Genomic DNA, 18851 nt, shown 5'->3' on the forward strand with positions numbered 1-18851 from the left:
GGGCTTAAAGGGAATGCACATAGAACATTTAGCTGAGGAATAGCGATCGTCCTGGCATTACGTATTATTTGGAGTTTTGTTTTAAAAATGATGGACATACTGGTAAATTGATAACTGTCTGTTTTTAATAAATTTTGAGGGATTCAAATAAATAGTTATACATCTGTGGAAATATGATGTTTGTTATTCAGTTTTACTCAAAATATTTTAAGCTATACATGAATCCGGAAAAGTATCAGAAGTAAACTAGTCACATTACTGCAGTGGAGCTTCGCTAAAATAAGGTTGCCAGAAGTGGATTAAGAATAATAACAACTCAGACTTTGGTTTTCCTTAACCAACCTCACAGTAATTAGTTTGCAAAAGTCTATTTTGATACCTTGCTACCTTGAAGCAGCGCCAGCAGTTCTTAGCTAATGCTATTAGACTAAGACGCACTCTATGGGCACCATGGAAACACAGAATAAATTAACTCAAATCAGCTTATGGAAGTTATTATGAAAAATATAATGTTAGCTTCTCTACATAAAGGTCAACAGTGACAACCCACTTTTTTAAGGGCTCCAGTTCCAGAAGTGAATTTCCCATTCATTTACTCCACTGATGTTTCAGAAAAATCCTTATATAAATAATCACACCAGCCAGCTACAAGGTGAATCATGACCATAAACATATTTGATTTGGATTTAAAAAAAAAAAAAGGGTGAAGTTAAAAGAGGATGAAGAAACTACTCCAACCCATTACAAATCCCAGATTCCAGCAAGACTGCCTTCCAGTAATTTCAAATTTAATCACTTTCACTGTCATAGTATAATAATAGTTTGGAATATATCGTGCAGTTTGTGTTGTGTGTGTGTAGCAAAGTATAGCCTAGTTATCGATAAGGTAACTGCAGTCACTTCATGAAGATACAACTTCGACTTCTCGCATATTTTCAACGTGGGTTGAAAACATCTGCAAATAAAACAATATAAACCCCGGTATGTGCATGCTAGACTGTACGAAGCAGCAGCTGCTGAGACCAAAAAGGTGCACTATATTTACACAAACACACAAATTGGTTGCTGGATTTGTATATAGCTAGCAGTGGGTTAGCTTAGCTTAGCTTACCTTAAAGATTAGAAACAGGCTAGAGCAGCTCATCTGACTGTCAAAAGATAAATCCGCTAATCTGTTATGCCAGTGCTAACCTTCCTTTAAATAATTATGCAGCTACACACTATAACAAGCACCGCCACAGAAAGACAGATGTGTGATTTAGATTAGTTTCAACATGTAATTGCTTTAGCTGCAGTTTTGATTTTAAAATGATTTGTGATCATGTAGACTACTGTTTACATGTCTTAGATGGTATTTCAGTAGTTTTTACACAATTGGTTTTGACATTTTGGCTATTTTGCACATTCAAGGTGAATTAAAAAAAAAGGAGAAACATCTAAATAGTGCTAAATTATGTTAGTCCTAGTTACGTGTCATTGTACATATAATGCATACACATCTTTAGAAGTTTCCTATCCGCTTTTTATTGAATTTCTGAAAAAATAAATTAGCCATTTCATATTCTTTTTTAATCTGGGGTTGTAATTTCTGCTTCCTCAGGGATGGATGTAGTTCTTTGTTTTAAATTTAATAACCTTGACTGACATGCACACACAGACGGTTGCATAAACACAGTATCAAAGATCGCACTCATTCTGAACTGACCCACTCAGCGCCTGAATCGGGGGCAGACTTTGGCTCTCTCTTTCTCTCTTCACACACATACTCTGTTGGTCCGTCTCCAGATTTCTTCTTGTAATGTCTTTTCTGCAGCTCCCAGTCTCTCCTCAGCTTAGGAAGAGGCTGCATCACTATGATTGGATTGGTTGCTTTGTAGGTGGTGGCCTGCGTGGTTCTGGCATGTGGTAATGCAGGGAGGGGGTGGGGTGGGGTGGGGGGCTGGGGGGCAAGGTTGGGTGTGCGATGGGGTGAAGGAGGATGTGATGGAGTTGGTCAAAAATGGTTGGTTGGATAACTGGTGTGCCAGGAGTGAAGAAATCAAGGTGCAAAGATTAGGGCCGGACTTCATGACCTCACGCTTTTTTAGGGGGTGGGGCCAGCTTGATGATCTCATCTTCAGATGGCTGGCGGATGATGTCTTTTGTTTTTCCAGTGGAGGGGCGGGGTGTTGGAAAAACGGAGTTGAGAGAAAGAAAAAGTAATCATAAGAAACGTGGAAGACAAGATGGCACATCAGTCTTTTTTTCACATTAGGTAAATGTGTGTATAAATATCTGACTATGCTGCTATTATTATAGCTGTTCAGTCAAATATTGTTACTGGGTAACTTCTCCATGTGTTTCTCCACATTAACATATTGAGCTGCTGCAGCTTGAGGTGACTTTAATTCTTAAACAGTCTCTTAACACAGTACCAGGATAAACTATGATTTCTCATCAAAAATGCACCAACAAAGCAGTAATATTTGGCCTTTTTGGACACACTGTATGCAGCATGAAGTGAGATCGTGATTACTCATGTACTCATGGATAGAGATGCTGTGCCTTTAGGTACCAAAGTGCACCAACGGTTTTGTCGTTGCCTGTTTCTAAGGTGATTTAATCACAGTGATAAGTTTACATACATAAGTCAACCACAACTGACCACATGATCAAATGCTAGATTGGTTTTATGAATAGATCATCTTCATAAACCATTACAGTGCTTAATAAATTTATTAGTCCCTCTGTCATAAAAACAAGAAAACACAAATATTTCAGAAATCTGTCAAAAGCGTGTTTAAAACAACAACAACAAAAAAAAAAAATCACTGAATTCATGTTTTTATACCCAAATCTGAGACGACACTCTGGACGTCTCTGAGAAATCAGAAATTAATAAAGCATAACATTCAACTGCTAATTTTTCTGTTCAGGAATGCAAGTAAATAACTGTAATTTGGCATCTTAATTAAAAAGTAATAATGTGCTTTATTAATTTTCCTTTTTTTTTAAATATAAAACCATAAATTTGAAAAGTTATGGATAACAACAATAATTATATTTTATATAAACCCGTGGGTTAAATGTAAAAATAAAACTCAAGTATTGTTCAAGCTTTTATGGTGATGTTACTTTTTATTGGTTGGTGCGTCCAGCATCAGTCCAGTAATGTAAAACATGATCCTTTTTTAATCACTTAATGAGTACAGCACCACATTTCATATGTTTACTGAAAATCAGAATCACTTAAGGCAGTTATTTGATTTGGCCACTAGGAGGCAGAACATTACCAGCTTTGGTAGAACACTAAATCAAATCATTGCACTTTCTTTCAAATAAAATAAACGAAACCTTCCCCATTTTTTACCTTTGTATTTCTTGGCCGAGGGGATGCGTGTGAGCTTGGTGTCGATCTCATCATCCTCAGAAATCTTGAGCACTGTGGTACGATACTCGATCACCCTTGTCAGCAGGTCCGGTCGCCGAGAGATCTCAAAGATGTGTTCGATGTATGACAGGTTATCTGATTTGGAAAGCATCAATTTTTTTTTTTTTAACTTAAAATGCTGCAAGCCACATAAGAAAGGAAACAACCAGAAGTTGATCTAATTTATGTCTCTCACCCTGAGCCAACTTGTCATTCTTCTCCAGGTAGCTGAACCACTCTTTGGAGGAGGTGATGTTGTTGCTCTGGTCCTCGGGGATGTCCTCCTTGCAGGCAGATTTGAGCTGCTCCAAGTCCTCATTGGTGATATTTTCAGACAGATCACTGAGCAGAGAGCTGTACTCCGCCATGGTCTGATCAGAGGCAGTGAGAAGAGAAAGGAGAAACTGTTAGAACTGAAATTATGTTCAAACTTACAAGGATGTCAGCACGAAATAATTAAATCTACACAGAAGGAAGAAAGAACTTCTTAAATTATCTTAAGGTAATATTGCTGTGTGCAGCAGCCCACCTACTTCCCAGACTCCACAATGGAAAAAGAGCTAGGAAATCTTAGCTAATGACAATAGCACACCATCAGAGTGGGATGGAAAAGCACAAAGACACAGAGTCATCTCCTTTTTTAAGGTCATTTGTTGCCAGGGTTTGGATTTTAGCAGAGAGTTGGAAGAGGAGACTGACTGAAGAGAAAGAACAGGAAAAAACTGGTCAAAACACAGACTTTAACCATAACAAGAAGGTCCCAAAGGGAAGATCTTTAAACCCAGAGAAGGATTTTAATCAACAATCAGTCTATTTTTCCCCACCATGAGGCTATGGATTTATTTTGATATTCATTAAAGTTCATATACATTACACAGAAACCCAGCTTTGTCCAAAAACACTATTAAAAATACATCAGCGAGTATTATAAACGAAGATATCTCTCATTGCAATGCTAACAATGAACACTGGAACTGCAGTTTATTTTGGGTCAGTACCATCCTCCTGCTGCAGTGTGTAGTGTGTCAAATATGTATTACTCCACAGCAGAAAATAGTTCCCCAGAAACGTGTTACTCCTAATTGAGCAACAGATTTCTCTTATTTTCATTATTTTCATGAAATTAGTAAATAAGAAATACAGAATGACATCAGCGCGATCTATTAAAACTCCCCAAACGCATGCTCAAATGACACATTTCCTGCTTAAACCAGCTCAAATGCTTATGCAAACCTTTGTGACTGTCTCCCTCTAGTGGAATGACTGAAGAAGGCAATTTTTGACTAAAGTCAGAACTTTTTGCCTAAACTGTGTATTTGCTCATTCACTGGTCACTTCATTAGGCACACTTTGCTAGTACTGGGTTGGACCCGCTTTTTTCTTAAGAACTGCCTTAATTCTTTTTTGTGGAGCAGACTCAACAAAGAGCTGGAAACATTCCTCAGAGATTTTGGTCCATATTCACGTGATAGCGTCACACGGTTGCTGCTGATTTTGGCTGCACATCCATGATGCGAACCTCCCATTCCACCACATCGCTATGGGTCTATTGGATTGAGATCAGGTGACTGTGGAGGCCATTTGAGTACAGTGAACTACTTGTCATGTTTAAGAAACCAGTTTGAGATGATTTAAGCTATGTGTCCATCCCTTTATGACCACCACTCTATGGTCATAAAGGGATGGATGTGCTCTGCAACAATACTCAGGTAGGCTGTGGTGTTTAAACGATGCTTACTCAGTACTAAGGGGCCCAAAGTGTACCAAGGAAACATCCCCCACACCATTACACCCTGGTTTCACTGTGTTTACACCAAACTCTGATTCGACCATCTGAACATCACAGCAGAAATCAAGATTCAGACCAGGCAACATTTTTCCAATTTTCTCTTGTTCAGTTTTCCTGTTCTTGCGTCCGGTGTGGTCTTCTGCTGCTGTAGCCAATCTGCTTCAAGGTTTGGCATATAGCACACACAGAGATGCTCTTCTGCGTACTTTGGTTGTAACGAGTGGTTATTTGAGTTCCTGTTACCTTCCTATCAGCTTGAAGCAGTCTGGGCATGTTTCTCTGACATCACCCACAGACCTGGTGCTCACTGGATAGTTTTGTTTTTTCAGACCGTTCTCTGTAAAGCCAGTACTGGCACTGTAATGTAGCCTGAAAGCTATGGCTACATTTTAACTCTTGTCCCACCACACAAGATAAGAAGTTCCTGATCAGAAGTATGGCAGATGAAAATAGAGTAATATGTATTTCAAATCTCATAAATATGTATTGTTCGATATTTTATTAATATTAGTATGTTTATTTGCCTTATTTGTTTTAATAAAACAATTTATGGCCCATCTGCTGTACAATCACTAGCCACAAGAGGGTGACAGCCCACACTTTGGGAAGCCTGACAGACATTATTATGTAATCCACTTGAGCTAAAATGTAATATTCATTGTAGAAGGATAAAATGAAATTATATACACAGAGTCGAGCAAGTAATGTTGCACATCTCTAGTGAATAACACCTCGAATAAAAGGTGTGCTTTGTGATATTTTACTTCAGTACCAGTTTGAATAACTGATTTTTAAGCTTCACATTTCTGGCACACAATTTTTACTGCTTTTAACATCTGCTTCTTTTCAGCTTTTGACATGAAATGGAAACAGCAGCCAGAATATTCAGTGCAGAGGCATGCAGCGGTCAAAGAGCTCTCTGGCATTAAAGGCGCGAGTCCTGTCAAGATTGTAGGGTTATGCTTACAAAGATGGGGTATTTGGCTGTGTGTGTGCAGGAGTGTGTGTGTGGGCACTGGATTTGCTGTTCAGATCTAAGCAGCCAGTGAGGAAAAAAAAAAAAAGACCCCCCCAGTGAAACAGAGACAGAAAAGCAGACAGTGTCTCAGTGTTGCGCAGCCGTCTCCTCTGTTCAGCCTTGTTGGTTTAGAACAAGCAAAGAAGATGCAGCACGAGGAGAATGTGAGCTTTTATAGTGAGACTGTAGCTCATATCTTGGTTTTATCATATTTGGGTCAAGCTATTTATATGCACTTTCATAGATCGGACGAGTGCGTGGTGCTGATTTACATGATGTGAAGAGAGAGGAAGGAACAACAGAGAGATTTGTGCAGGTGCTGCATTAAATCAATTAAGCAGAACTGCTGATATTTCATTGTCCAAGAGTGTTTTACTATGTTTTTAGATTTAATTTTTTATTTTATTTAATGTGGTTTATTTTATTTTATTTACTTGTGGGTGGCACAGTCACGTGGTGGCTCTGGCTTCCTCCCACAGTCCAAAGACATGGAAAGGGTTAGGTTAGCTGTGATTGGCTGTAGGTGTGAATGTGAGCATAAATGGTTTTCTGTCTTTACGCGTTATTCCTCAGACAGTTTGTCAACCTGTCCAGGGTGCACCCCACCCTCCAGACCCTGAACTGGAAAATGGATGGATGTGACTTATTTAACATTGATCTGCTGATTCACATTTTGGCAATGTCTTCAAGTGTCTTGCTAAGTTACCGATCTTACACTAATTATATATATATATATATATATATATTTTATTACAATAAATACATATTTTTGTACTGATTAATCAACACACACACACACACACACACACACACACACACACACACACACACACACACACACACACACACACACACACACACACACACACACCTCCCTGGTTTGCTCTATGAAGTCTGGTGACAAAGATAGAGGGGCTGAGACAGAGTTGGCTGCCAGTGTTTATGTTTCCAACATTTTCCCACCAATCACACGGCTGCCTCTGGATTTCCAAAGTCCTGGAGAGATTTCCCCATCCCTAAGAGAGTTTACTGAGGCAGCAGATTAGCTTTGTTGGAATGATTAAGGTCACCAAAACAATGTGTTTGGGACCTAGAGGGGATCTGGTGTCTTGCTCAGGGACAATTCTGCACTTCAACTTTGAGGAGTTGGACAAGTTATAACAGGACCTACTTTCAATCCTGTATATGCAACATAAACATACAATTATACATTTGATTTGATGTCTTTCTGTCCCACCCCTCACCCCCACCCCATTCCTGGCATACATGCAGCTGGCAAGAGGCAGCTGCTCTGTGCAGTGCATCATGGGCACTGGCATGCCAGTCTGTCTGTCTCTGATCCCCTCAGTCTCATCACAGATAAACACGCCATACATAGAGCCCAGAAGAGCTCTACGATCAGTCGTGTGACCTATATAACAGTGCAGCTGTTACCTACAGCTGCCACCAGGGGGCCCTCACTCGCTGTGGAGCATTAGGAACTGTAGTGACAGCTTTGCTTGTTCATCTGGTTGTGCAGCAATATCATCTAAGCCTTATTTCGACCATCACTGATTGAGATACATTGTGCCTGAAAATGTGACGTATAACACCATGTACACCATTTTTTCTGATCAATCATTCATTCAAAAAGTAAAATTTGACATTTTAAGTACACTAAAATAATTTAAAAAAAATGCATTTAGAACTAGCAACTGGAGATCAGATAAATACACACCAACAAAAATGACACAGGATTCAAATCGGCATGCGATGTGTGGAATAATGCAGAGCAGATATGATGGGTAATGTAATTGTCCCAGAGGCTGATTTAAGGTCAGATTTGTTTGTCTGTTCTCTAATGGCTAATGGAGGTATTTGGTTTGGTTTTTCTGAACCCTGATCTCAGCCTCGGGGCGAGAGGACAATGATGACAGAGCATTTTTGATGTGCGTGCGTGCTCGCACAAGTGTGTATGAGCGAGAGTTACTGCGCGTGCGTGTGTGTGTTACTTCAGTCTTAAATGTCACATTCATCTCCTCTCTAACAAGAGCAACTTGCTCAATCAACACAAAGCTCTGCGTGGGAGAGAGCAAGAATATGCACCTTAACTCCTCTCAACACAATGAGTCTGAATACTGTGTGTGTGTGTGTGTGTGTGTGTGTCTGCAAGTTTGTGAATTGTATTTGTGTGCACGTGTACTCAAGTGAATGCATGCTTGTATGCTTCAACTCATGAGCTTGTGAATTGTGCCCATGACAGAGCGAAGCTGATTGAAAGAATGAATGGTGTGTGCATGTGTGTGTGTGTGTGTGTGTGTGTGTGTGTGCGTGCGCGTGTCCGTGAGCCTCCTCTCTCAACCCAGGTCGCCCTGCCTGCTCCCTGTTTTGCACCACAATGGACTGGCGCTGCTTTTGTGTACTTTTATAGGAGAACGGCAAAACAAAACAACAATGGATGGAGTGGCTACATTTAGTATTTCTATCCTACCATCCCCATTTACATTCCTCCAGCTCCCTGCGGCCTTTAACTTACTTCACTATGAATTAAAGAGTTCTCTACTGAGATTATGGAGCTTTGATTGTGCTTCAAACAAATAAATAAATGAATGAATGTCATTGTTTTATTGGTACGTTCCTTTTTCCTTTCCTAAATTTATTTTCTGTTTTTTTTTTTTAGCTCATGAAAAGTATCAAATACCAGTTTCACTTTTATTTACTTTTTTTGATGCTTTTTTAAAAGTTACTTGACACAACAATAGCCACAGAGCTAACCGTAAAGTGGGCATCCTAACGTTACTGCTAGCGCCTACAATCGCTGCAGTTCTGTATTTACGAAAATAGAGGCGATGCAGTTTAACAGATAATTCAACAGATTCAATCAAAAGCTGAGTGTATGTGGCCTATTTTCCACTTTAAATCACTGTAAATGTTACACAGGTAGGTCCAGAATACATGGGTATTAAAACCAATCCTTATGTTTAAAGTTATGCTACTTTGCCCAATTACTTTCGAGCCTCTGAAAATGAGTTGTTATGCATAAAAACGTCTGCAACTCCTAAACAGTTAATGCTAAATTTTTTTCTAAAAAACCCTCAAATCATAGCTCAAAGTCTGCACTTAAATTGCACCTTGGTTGTTAGACCTTAAACCCGCTCTGGCAGTGCCCAGAGATGAAAATGATGGACCTACCTGTAGCTCTGACTTTTGAAATGTGATTGTGACGTCAGCAAAACGAGGAGTTCGAGTAATTTTTTGGCAACATTTTTCACCACACATGAAGGGATTTATCTTGCAGTACTACTTCTGGCATACAATATTAATCATGTTGCCGCACTTTGCAATATGAGGAAGCTTCACAAATAGACACAAGGGATTAGTTTACGGGCATCCAAGATCCTCATTACATAATTATAAAATGCAAATTTTGGGACAAACAAACTTCATCCACAATGCAGATGCTCTCGATCACACATCTTTAAACTGTTGGGTAAATAAACCTCAGTGAGCACGACTGTTTGCTGGGTAGCAGCACTGAGGCTCGCTGTTGCCTGATGAATGAAATCACCTTTATGTTATTGATTATTGAAGTGAACGCCACTAAAGATCTGTTTTCTGCCACTGACGAGTTCCTAATTTCTCTATAAAACAGAAAAAAAAAAGAGTTTTGTTTTTTAAAATTTATCTTCATGCAGTATTGTAGCCAGGCTCCAGTCTGTTAAATCCTCTCTAACTGCCCCCCCCCTTGCCTTGGTCTCTCTGGGACGAGCCTGACACTGCTTCCATACATAGAGACCCACTGTGCTTCACATTCTCATGAACACAAACATGCTTTTGTCTGCTCGTTCCCCTGTCTCTGCTGCCTCGCTCTCTCTCTCTCTCTCCCCCCAAGTGTTTGCCAGAGAAAGCGAGAGCAAGAAGAAGAAGAGCTGTCAGTGAAATTATAATTACAAAGTCAAACAGCGATGTCAGCTTATTCGCTGGATAAACTGTTGCTGTGGATTCAGCTGTTAAAGAAGCCTGTAGGCGATCTAGAAGAAGAAAAACAGGTTTCTGGAGCAGGAAATGAACACTGTGTTTTGCAATTAAAAACTCAAAATGACGTTTCAATCATTCATTCATTGGTGACAAAACATTTGGATGAGCAGGAAATCTAATTTTGCTGCAAAGGGGAAGATCCAGACTTGCAATAGGAGGCGCCCGTACTCAGTCTTTCAGCTTATGTTGTTAAAGTTATGTTTTATATTACAGTCTGTTATTATGGGAATAGCTGAACATGTGGGAAGAGAGTTAGATCGATATCACTGCCTACCTTCACCTTCATGCTTACTAAGTCACTGCACTCAGTTCCCCTGCTTCCAGTCTGAGTTAAGCTAAGCTAACTGGCTCCCGGCTCTGAGTTTTCTGTGGACAACAAAGCAAAAGTATGTGGAACAATCATTTGAGGCGTACAAACAAATTACAGGAGCACACTGAGATTATTCAGCAGACAGAGCGGATTATTTTACCCTGTGGTTGTTCATGTGTGCAATCATCCAAACTATGCAACTTTGAAAACAGTGCGCAAAGGAGGCCCTGGAGCTTAGTCGTATCTAGTGACACAGGCTCTCTTATCCCATATGCAGAAATGTGTAGCCGAAAGGCAATGCAAAGCTAAAGCGTTCAGCTGTCACTGAATTTTTCACGAATTTCAAAACGCTGCACCTTGTTTTGTTTCCAAGTGTCTGGAGAGTACTGTTACAGACTGCAGCATCCTAAAAGAAAGAGTCACTTCTATTTTGAGCTACAAAGACAGTCAAAAGAGGAAGCTTAGTGTTAGTTTAGGCAGCCGATGAAGTCAAGCTCAGCTACAGTACCAGCAGATCAGCTGATCTCTGTGCTCACGACTCAGCTGATACCCTTCTACACATCCAACTGGCAGCTCTCATTCAGGCCACAACACAGAAGTTCCTTTAGAGTGTCTGTGCTGTGTCTGGTTTCTTGCTGCTGACTTATCTTAAAGCCATACTGCAAATATATAAATTAGCTGTAGTTTGGTCCTGACTACACTCCCACAGCCCTCAGTGTGAATGGAAGCCAAGCAGCAGTCTCCTTCCACTTCATTACTGTTAACTGTTAACCCCTCCCCGCCCACCTCCCGCAGTCTGCTGTGCAATCAGGTCATTATCTGTTTAGACACAACACACTCTTCACCCACTACTACTGTTTACCCCCCCCCCCCCCCCCCCCCCCCCCCCCCCACTCCCCGCCTCCTGTCAGGCTTTCATAAATGTGCAACAACATGCATGCGCACAATTTGCACAGGAGTAGACACAGCAGCAGCTGATCGCTATTTTGTACCAAAACATGAGGCAGCAGTGAAAAGACAAAGATAACGCCTGATACAGACGGAGGAGCCCTCGGCCTGAAAGCCGCTACTCTGATTTCCCAATACAGGTCGAATTTTTGCCTCTCTCTCCTTTTTCGATTTGCTCCTTTTGTTCCAAACACACAAACACACACACACACACACACACATATATATTGTATATGTACACCACAATCACCCAAACTCCATTCACCAATGACATTGCTATGGAAACCAAGCATGGCTTTGCCTTTAAGGCCTGGAGACTGTTACCTAGCGACACGGCAGAGACCCTCCCCCCTCCACTTCACCTCACCTCGTACACTGAATTCAATTTCTTTATTCATAACGATTCATAACAGACGCCATCTATCCCAAGGCACTTTATATTGTAAGATACAGACCTTAAAATATTACAGAGCAAAAAAAACGCTTTCAGAATAAAAGCCCACACAGCCACAGAGGTGGCTGACTTATTAACAAAAAGCTCAAAAGTTCTTGTATTAAAAGTTTATTTTTTTAAGTCTATTTCAGAGACAGAAACACCAAGTAATACAGTACAGGGGGAAAAAAAAGTGCAGGAGAGCACTTTAAATTCACACACTACAACTAAACACAAAGAGACGATGTGAGGATGCTCCTCTCTTGACTGTGACCTTGTGACAGTCACACGATCGATGGACATGCTGACACACACGTCTCCTGTGTGGCTCCTTTTATCAAAGGCACCTAAACTGACACACACACACACACACACAGTCTCTCTCTCCTTCAAACACACACAAGCACAAACACAGTACACACAACTGTGCTGGACTCCAGCTTGGAGACAAGCCTTTAGATTTTACCATAGCAACCAAACCACAAGGATTGCAGCTCAAAATTTTCCTGACAGAGATCTGGACCAAGAAACAGACTCCGCTCTATACAATTTATTCAAACTGTGCAACTGGTTCATCTTTGCCAGCTCTCCATTTCCTCCCCTCCTACTCCCTCACACATGTATTACCTTTGTCTTTATTGCTGTTAGTCCTCCTACATCTTCATCAGGTGCATGAATCTGTTACCCCTGCACGGAGTCTATTAATATTAAAAGATTTGGCTTTCTCTTGTTCTATCATATATTCTGGACACACAAACAAGGTGCCTAAAAGAAGAACATCTGTCTAAAAGAAGAAAAAGTGATGTTGGGTTTTATCTATTAAATGTTTTTCAGTATCTTCAGACTGATAAAAGCGAGCTGCTGTGTAAATGTTGTAATAACCTCACTGCTGACCTTTGATTTTGAGTGCTTACGGTTAAAGGCACTTTACAATTAGTTCAATTAGTTTTAAGGTTTATGATACTTCATGCTGAACCTTTTTCCTTAAATGTAAAAGACAAGACATACTTTTGATAAGGAAACACGACAAACCTTTGGGTTGCTACCAATGAGCATTTTCAAATATCAAATAACGTTTCCATTATTTTCACAAGTCATGTCATCAAAATTTTAAAAGAAACTTTCAAATAAATCTTTTTACATTTTTGAACGTCGGTGAATATCAATAATATATTCATTCTCTCTCTGTCTCTCTCACAGTTTTTCATCTCATGTGTCTCATACGTGCTGAATCATGTCCTTATATGAACAAAATTCATATTTTTTTAAAAGATTAAAATGTCTAATTTGGAGGTTGGAGAGGTTGGTGGAGAAGTGAATCATTTCGCTGTTCACACCAAAGGCCAACTTTGAGTCATACACATCACGGATTCAAGACATTAATTCAAAATAGATTACGTGCTTAGGTTTGGGCACATAAAATGACTTAGTTAAGGCACTGAAAGCTACTGGGTTAGATTTAGAAATAGAGCATGCTTAGGATAAAATACATGGTTTCTAATTTTTTTATAGCTTTGTTTCCTTGGCTGTCATGGTGATGTGTCTCCCTTTGTCCGAACATATGTGCTGCAGACATTCAGTAAATGTTCTGCTGAAGTACATAACTTGCAAAGTCAGGCTGACTATCATGGAAAAAAGTGACAATTCATTTTCATGAACACAAACACGGGTTTCTTGAATTTTTCTGTTCAGAAATTAATCAAAAAGTAAGAATGTACTTTGCGATTTTTTTTTTCTTTTTGGTAAAACAGTAAATTTCTAAGTTCATGGATAACAGCAATAATTATATTTTAGCATTATCGATTGCCAAATGATTTTGCCACCTTTGGATAAAGCTAGCTGTATTACTGCTACCAAGCCAAGTTAACTTGCTGTGTGCGACAGCCATATTTACCGTTTAGACCTTAGAGTCAGATGACTCTGTGTTACAACTCTTACCAAAATGCCAAAGAGTACTTCTGAGCATTAATGTTTGGTCTATGTATCAACTTATTATTAATTCCAATATGGCTGAAATTAAGATACGGTAAGTTAGCATCTTTCTCATCAGTGGTATTATCAATGTTTGCAATTCTTAATTCTGCATTTCTCATAGATCATATTGAACAGGAGGTTGTCAGTCATTCCCTGTGAAACTTTAGTCCTAGAGACTGGTTCACAACTGCTAGTTGCTACAGAAAAACAAGAATTCAAACTACCAGTGACCGCGACAATCTGCTTGTGACCAAACTGAGGTCACAGGGAGGTTTTAGGAACCCTCTTTGTGCCCAGTTTCACCCAGCGACAGCAACAACCAGCAAACTCACCCACCCTTGAGTGACCTTTAGTTCCCCCCTTTGAGCAATCTCTAGTCAAGAGTGTCTGAGTCTTTAGCCCATTCCCTTGTTTTTGCTCCAAAGCAAAGCAACAAAGTGACACCAAACAGGTGTTGTAATGGAGAGGCCAAGAGAGTCTACTATTCTCTGCACAGTGGACACACATATGTCCACTGTGGATAAAGGAACACTTTGAAGACACATCAGAGACCTTCTACAGCCCTATCCAGCTCTCCTAGAGTAACTGCCTGTCTACTGGAATCTCCTCCATGCTCTTGAGACTGTGCTGGCAAATCTTCTGGCAACAGTATGTACTGATGTGCCACTGTGGAGCTGGAGTACCTGCGCAACCTTTGTAGGGTCCAGGTATCGCCTCATGCTACCAGTAATGACACTGACCCTACCCAAAACAAAACTAGTGAAGAAACAGAAAAGATGAGGGGGGAAAAATGTCAGTGGCCTCCACCTGAGAAACCATTCCTGCTACTTAACTGACCAGATCAATATCCAAGAAGTGAACCTGACTTGATTCTATACTCTAAATCTTCCTTAATTTTTTTTAACAGTGTATAATAAAAATACTGTAAACACTAATTATCGTTGGCTCGTCTTCTATCTGTTCCTTTAATCAGGGAGGCAGAGTAGCTGGTTTCTGTCTTATTCATTAAATATATCCTGACCTTTCAGAACCTCCCCTCATCTCTTTCGCTTTCTCAGGATATTTTTCTATTTCACTCAGATGCACTAAGAGGCAGAGAGTAGGAGTCCCGCCCACTCTCCATCTTTAAATCTCTCATGAACAACTTCACAAAAATCTCCTCTGTGCTCCACGTATAGCAGCGCCTTTTCTGAAACAGCAGTGGCTCTTAGTCCAAAAATTATATAATTACCTGATGTAATCTTTCTCTAATTCAGGCAATGCTGCTTTGAAGCATGCCATGCTTTAAGTGATCTTAAATGCCTTTCTTTCATATTGTCTTTCCCTCTCAGTATATCTTATTTTTCTCATCTCTCGGTGCAGTAGCAGCGTCTTCCTTTCTCAGAGTACATCTTCAGCCTTACAGGAGCAGAGGAGGTAAGGGATCAGGGAGTGGGAGGCAGAAGAGCTCACAGTTGCAGGTCACAGCGAATGTCCGCCTCCAAAACATCTGAGGTCAGAAATCTCCCTCCCACCCAAAAACAGATAAATTAGCATCTCTGAGCATGTAGCTAATTGCCTTGTCTTTCATGCATTTCACTTCAACCCACCTACATTGCTATTTTTTTTTTTAAATCCCCACATATTCATGCTCACTAATTATAAAATAAACTGTAAAATCATTAATAAAGAAATGTGTCGAGGAATGTGGCCAAACTAATTTCAGCTGCTGTTTTCGATGTATAGTTTTAAATTTATGTACAAATTTGCCCTCATTCTGTTGTCACTGGCCGGCTGCCCAGTGCAGCACAACTTTATTTACTTAAGTGACGACATGCATCACCAACAATAAGTAGCTGCTAAAGCAATAGACTCATATTAGACCTTCACACGTTGTTTACATGCGCTTTTAATTCTTGTGTTGCATTTATTAAGATTGAATTCTGTGGGATCGTATAAGTTTAACATTTTGTTCAAATATCACAATACATGCAGTCCTATGGAGAAAAAAACAAAACAAACTAACTATACCCCATTTAGCAGCAACAACTTAAAGTAATTGTTTCCTGTATAACTTTAGTAGTCTCTCACATCATTGTGGAGGAATTCTTGCCCGCTCGTTTCAGTTTGTCGGCATTCATTTATGCACAGGTCTCACCACAGCATTTCAGTCAGGCTGGACTTTGGCTGGACCATCACAATATTTTGATTCTTTTCTTTTTCAGTCATTCTGTTGTATATTTGCAGCTTGCAACCTAAGATCACTGTCCTGATGACCCAATTTCAGCCAAGCTTTAGCTGTCAGATGTCTTGTTTGACTCTAGAATATATGGAAAGTATATGGTAGGATGCCCAGGTCCCGTTGGTGCAAAACAAACCCAAATCACCCCCCACCATGCTTCACAGTTGGTACAGTATGAGATGTCTGTGAAGATACTCTGTGCTGTGCATTAACATGCTAACTGAGGCCTGTAGAGTCTGAGATATAGCTCTTGGGGTTTTTTTGCTGTTTCTCTGCCAAGAGTTGGATGACTCCAACTGCACGGTCTGACTTTGGAGTGAATTTGCTGGGACGTCCCCTCCTGGGAAGATCGTGGCTGCTGAATGCTGTAAACTGCCATAATGCCTGCTTTCACAGAGGTTTCTCACACTTGCTGATGACCAGTTAATAAAGTGTATTTGATTAGCAGGAACTGCATACATATTAAATAGGTTTCCTTAGTTAAATTCTAGGGTGGTCCGATGAAGTCATTTGGATGGAGATAGAAACAAAGTAGCTATTCTGCTTTCACAGCAGTGTTTTGCTGAATGTGGTTTCTGGTATTTGCAGCCTTAATTTTAAAAAGTTGGGTTAAATCACTGTGGCTTCACTTTTCAGATGTAGTAACTGCATCCATCTTTTGCATTCAGTACATGGATAAACTATTCTCTACCTGCAAAGAACCATTAGAACTACAGAGAAGAGAAATTCATGGAGCCATCCAAAAAAAGAAAGACAGAAAAAAAACCATTAAGAGGCCTGGAAATCAGGAAAAAAATGACTTTACAGAAAACCATGCAGAAAGAACTTGGCAGCTGAAAGTGCATTGTGAACTGGCTGCACTGCTATGCACCACGGGCATATCATCTATTACTGTTTTCACTGCGTTCATGGCCATGCCCACAAAACGTTGGTGCATAGAGAGCTGCAGAAGATGCATTTTCCTCTTTATAAAAACACACAAAGTTTTCCCAGTTTAAACAACCCAAACATATACAAACTAGTCACAACAATAATGAGTGTACATGCAGTTGTCATTATAGATCTACAGGTCGTCACACCGATACATGACTATAAACCTGATGACCAGTTTCCCACTTGCTCAAAAAGCAAGGGTTTATTCATATCCCAGCCTTGACTTACAACTTGACTCACTCATGATTTAGGAAGCACCAACAAAGAATGCAAACAAACAATAAAATACAAACCATACCTATGCGCAACCCACTGCAGAATCTCTGCCTCTCAAGTAACAGTCAGAAATTGATCAGTGTTCAATGCCACAGGCATTAAATTAAGCCAGTCTGCCTCCCTGCATGTTTCTTGTTCAATATTAAACAACAAACAGCTGTACCCGGCAGATGGCAATCAAAGAAGGAAGAAAAACTGTCCGGTCACTGCAGGGATCAGCCAGCACCCGCTTCACATTGCCATGTAACAGCTTGATCCACCGCAGCTACACCGCGGCATCCTGCTGAGCTACAGAATGACATTGTGATGTTAGCATGCAGCTGTCCCTTCTTTTTTCATTTTGACTCAGGGGGTTGTGGGCAACTTTAGTAGTAATTCTCCATCTGTGTTAATGTTGGCTCCTGTTTGGCAAAGCAGTTGTTGCAAATCTTTTGTCTCTGGATTTTCCCAACCAGTAATGAACAAATGAGCCAAATGCCAATAACAGAGAAATCTAAATTAACATGTGGGTTAGGTATCTAGATTCCCTGCTGTCATAGTGAGGGAGGGGACATGAGGAACACACCTAGGAAAGAGTTCAACTTGTGTCTTTCAGTGTAAAACAAAGTGTCGAATGCTTTTCCTACTTTGGTCAACTCTAGTTCAGAGCTGAGAATTATATATTTCATAGGACTAACTATTCAAGGTATCTGGATCAAAATTCATGACTTTAGGCCTCAATCTCACAGACCTAGAGACCAGTTGGCAACCATCTGGCAACAACTGGGCACTAGGGAAACGGGTGCAACCGGTTTGCGAATGGTTGCTTGTAGTCGCTGGCGTAAAATTGGTTGCAAAGAGGTATATGGTGCTGCACCAAAAACATCCTTGTTTCTAGCACGTTGCAGCAGTCACTCTGCAGACACTGACTTGTCTGTAAAGACATGAAAACTAGTCACTAAAAGCTAGCGAATCTGTGAAAAGTGCAACGCAAACCAGAAACAGAGACTGTTTGCCTTCAGTGTAAAAGCTGGGCCTTATCACTGCAACCAACTTATTTCTTGTTTGTCACACTTTAAGTTTCACTGTTTGGAGAAAAGTTGCCTCTTCCATGCAAAATAAAGAGGACTGTGGCTATCTGCTAGCAAAGCCTTGCGATTGCAAGGAGGTTTTTGGTGCGGCACTCTCTTTGCGACCAGTTTCACCCAGCAACTGCCACCAATCTCCAGCAACCACTTGGCAACCAGTCAGAGAATACACATTTTTCCCTGACAACAAGAGGTTGCCAGGAGGTCACTGTCTGGTATCTAGGTCTGTGTGACTGAGGCCTTAAATAAGCCAGCTGTATTCATAAGCTTTTGCTTATGTAAAGGTAGGAGCACTGCACTTTTAAAGTGCTCAAATAGGCTCAAGTTCTGCAATAAATTAGGAAGATTCCTGGAAACTGAATTCCTTGATGATTAAAAAGGAACAATAAATAGATATTGGACTGACCAACTAATCTAAAATTAAGAAAACACTCAGAAAAGTACAATTTGCAGGGT

At 40.3% G+C, this 18851-nt stretch overlaps 1 protein-coding gene across 1 annotated transcript in view; it reads right to left on the reverse strand.

Annotated features, from left to right (window-relative positions):
- Window positions 1–1947: 1947 nt before the first annotated feature.
- Window positions 1948–18851, reverse strand: part of pea15 (proliferation and apoptosis adaptor protein 15) — a 52604-nt gene continuing 35700 nt past the window's right edge. Inside the window, exons 2-4 of the mRNA XM_030753227.1 lie at window positions 3606–3780; window positions 3350–3505; window positions 1948–2138 (exon numbers count right to left, since the gene is read on the reverse strand). Coding sequence (XP_030609087.1) covers window positions 2074–2138; window positions 3350–3505; window positions 3606–3777 — 393 coding nt within the window. The 5' untranslated portion in view covers window positions 3778–3780 and the 3' untranslated portion in view covers window positions 1948–2073. The remainder of the gene's footprint in view (window positions 2139–3349; window positions 3506–3605; window positions 3781–18851) is intronic.

This window comes from Archocentrus centrarchus, chromosome 18, assembly GCF_007364275.1.
Source record: "Archocentrus centrarchus isolate MPI-CPG fArcCen1 chromosome 18, fArcCen1, whole genome shotgun sequence".
NCBI lineage: Eukaryota > Metazoa > Chordata > Actinopteri > Cichliformes > Cichlidae > Archocentrus > Archocentrus centrarchus.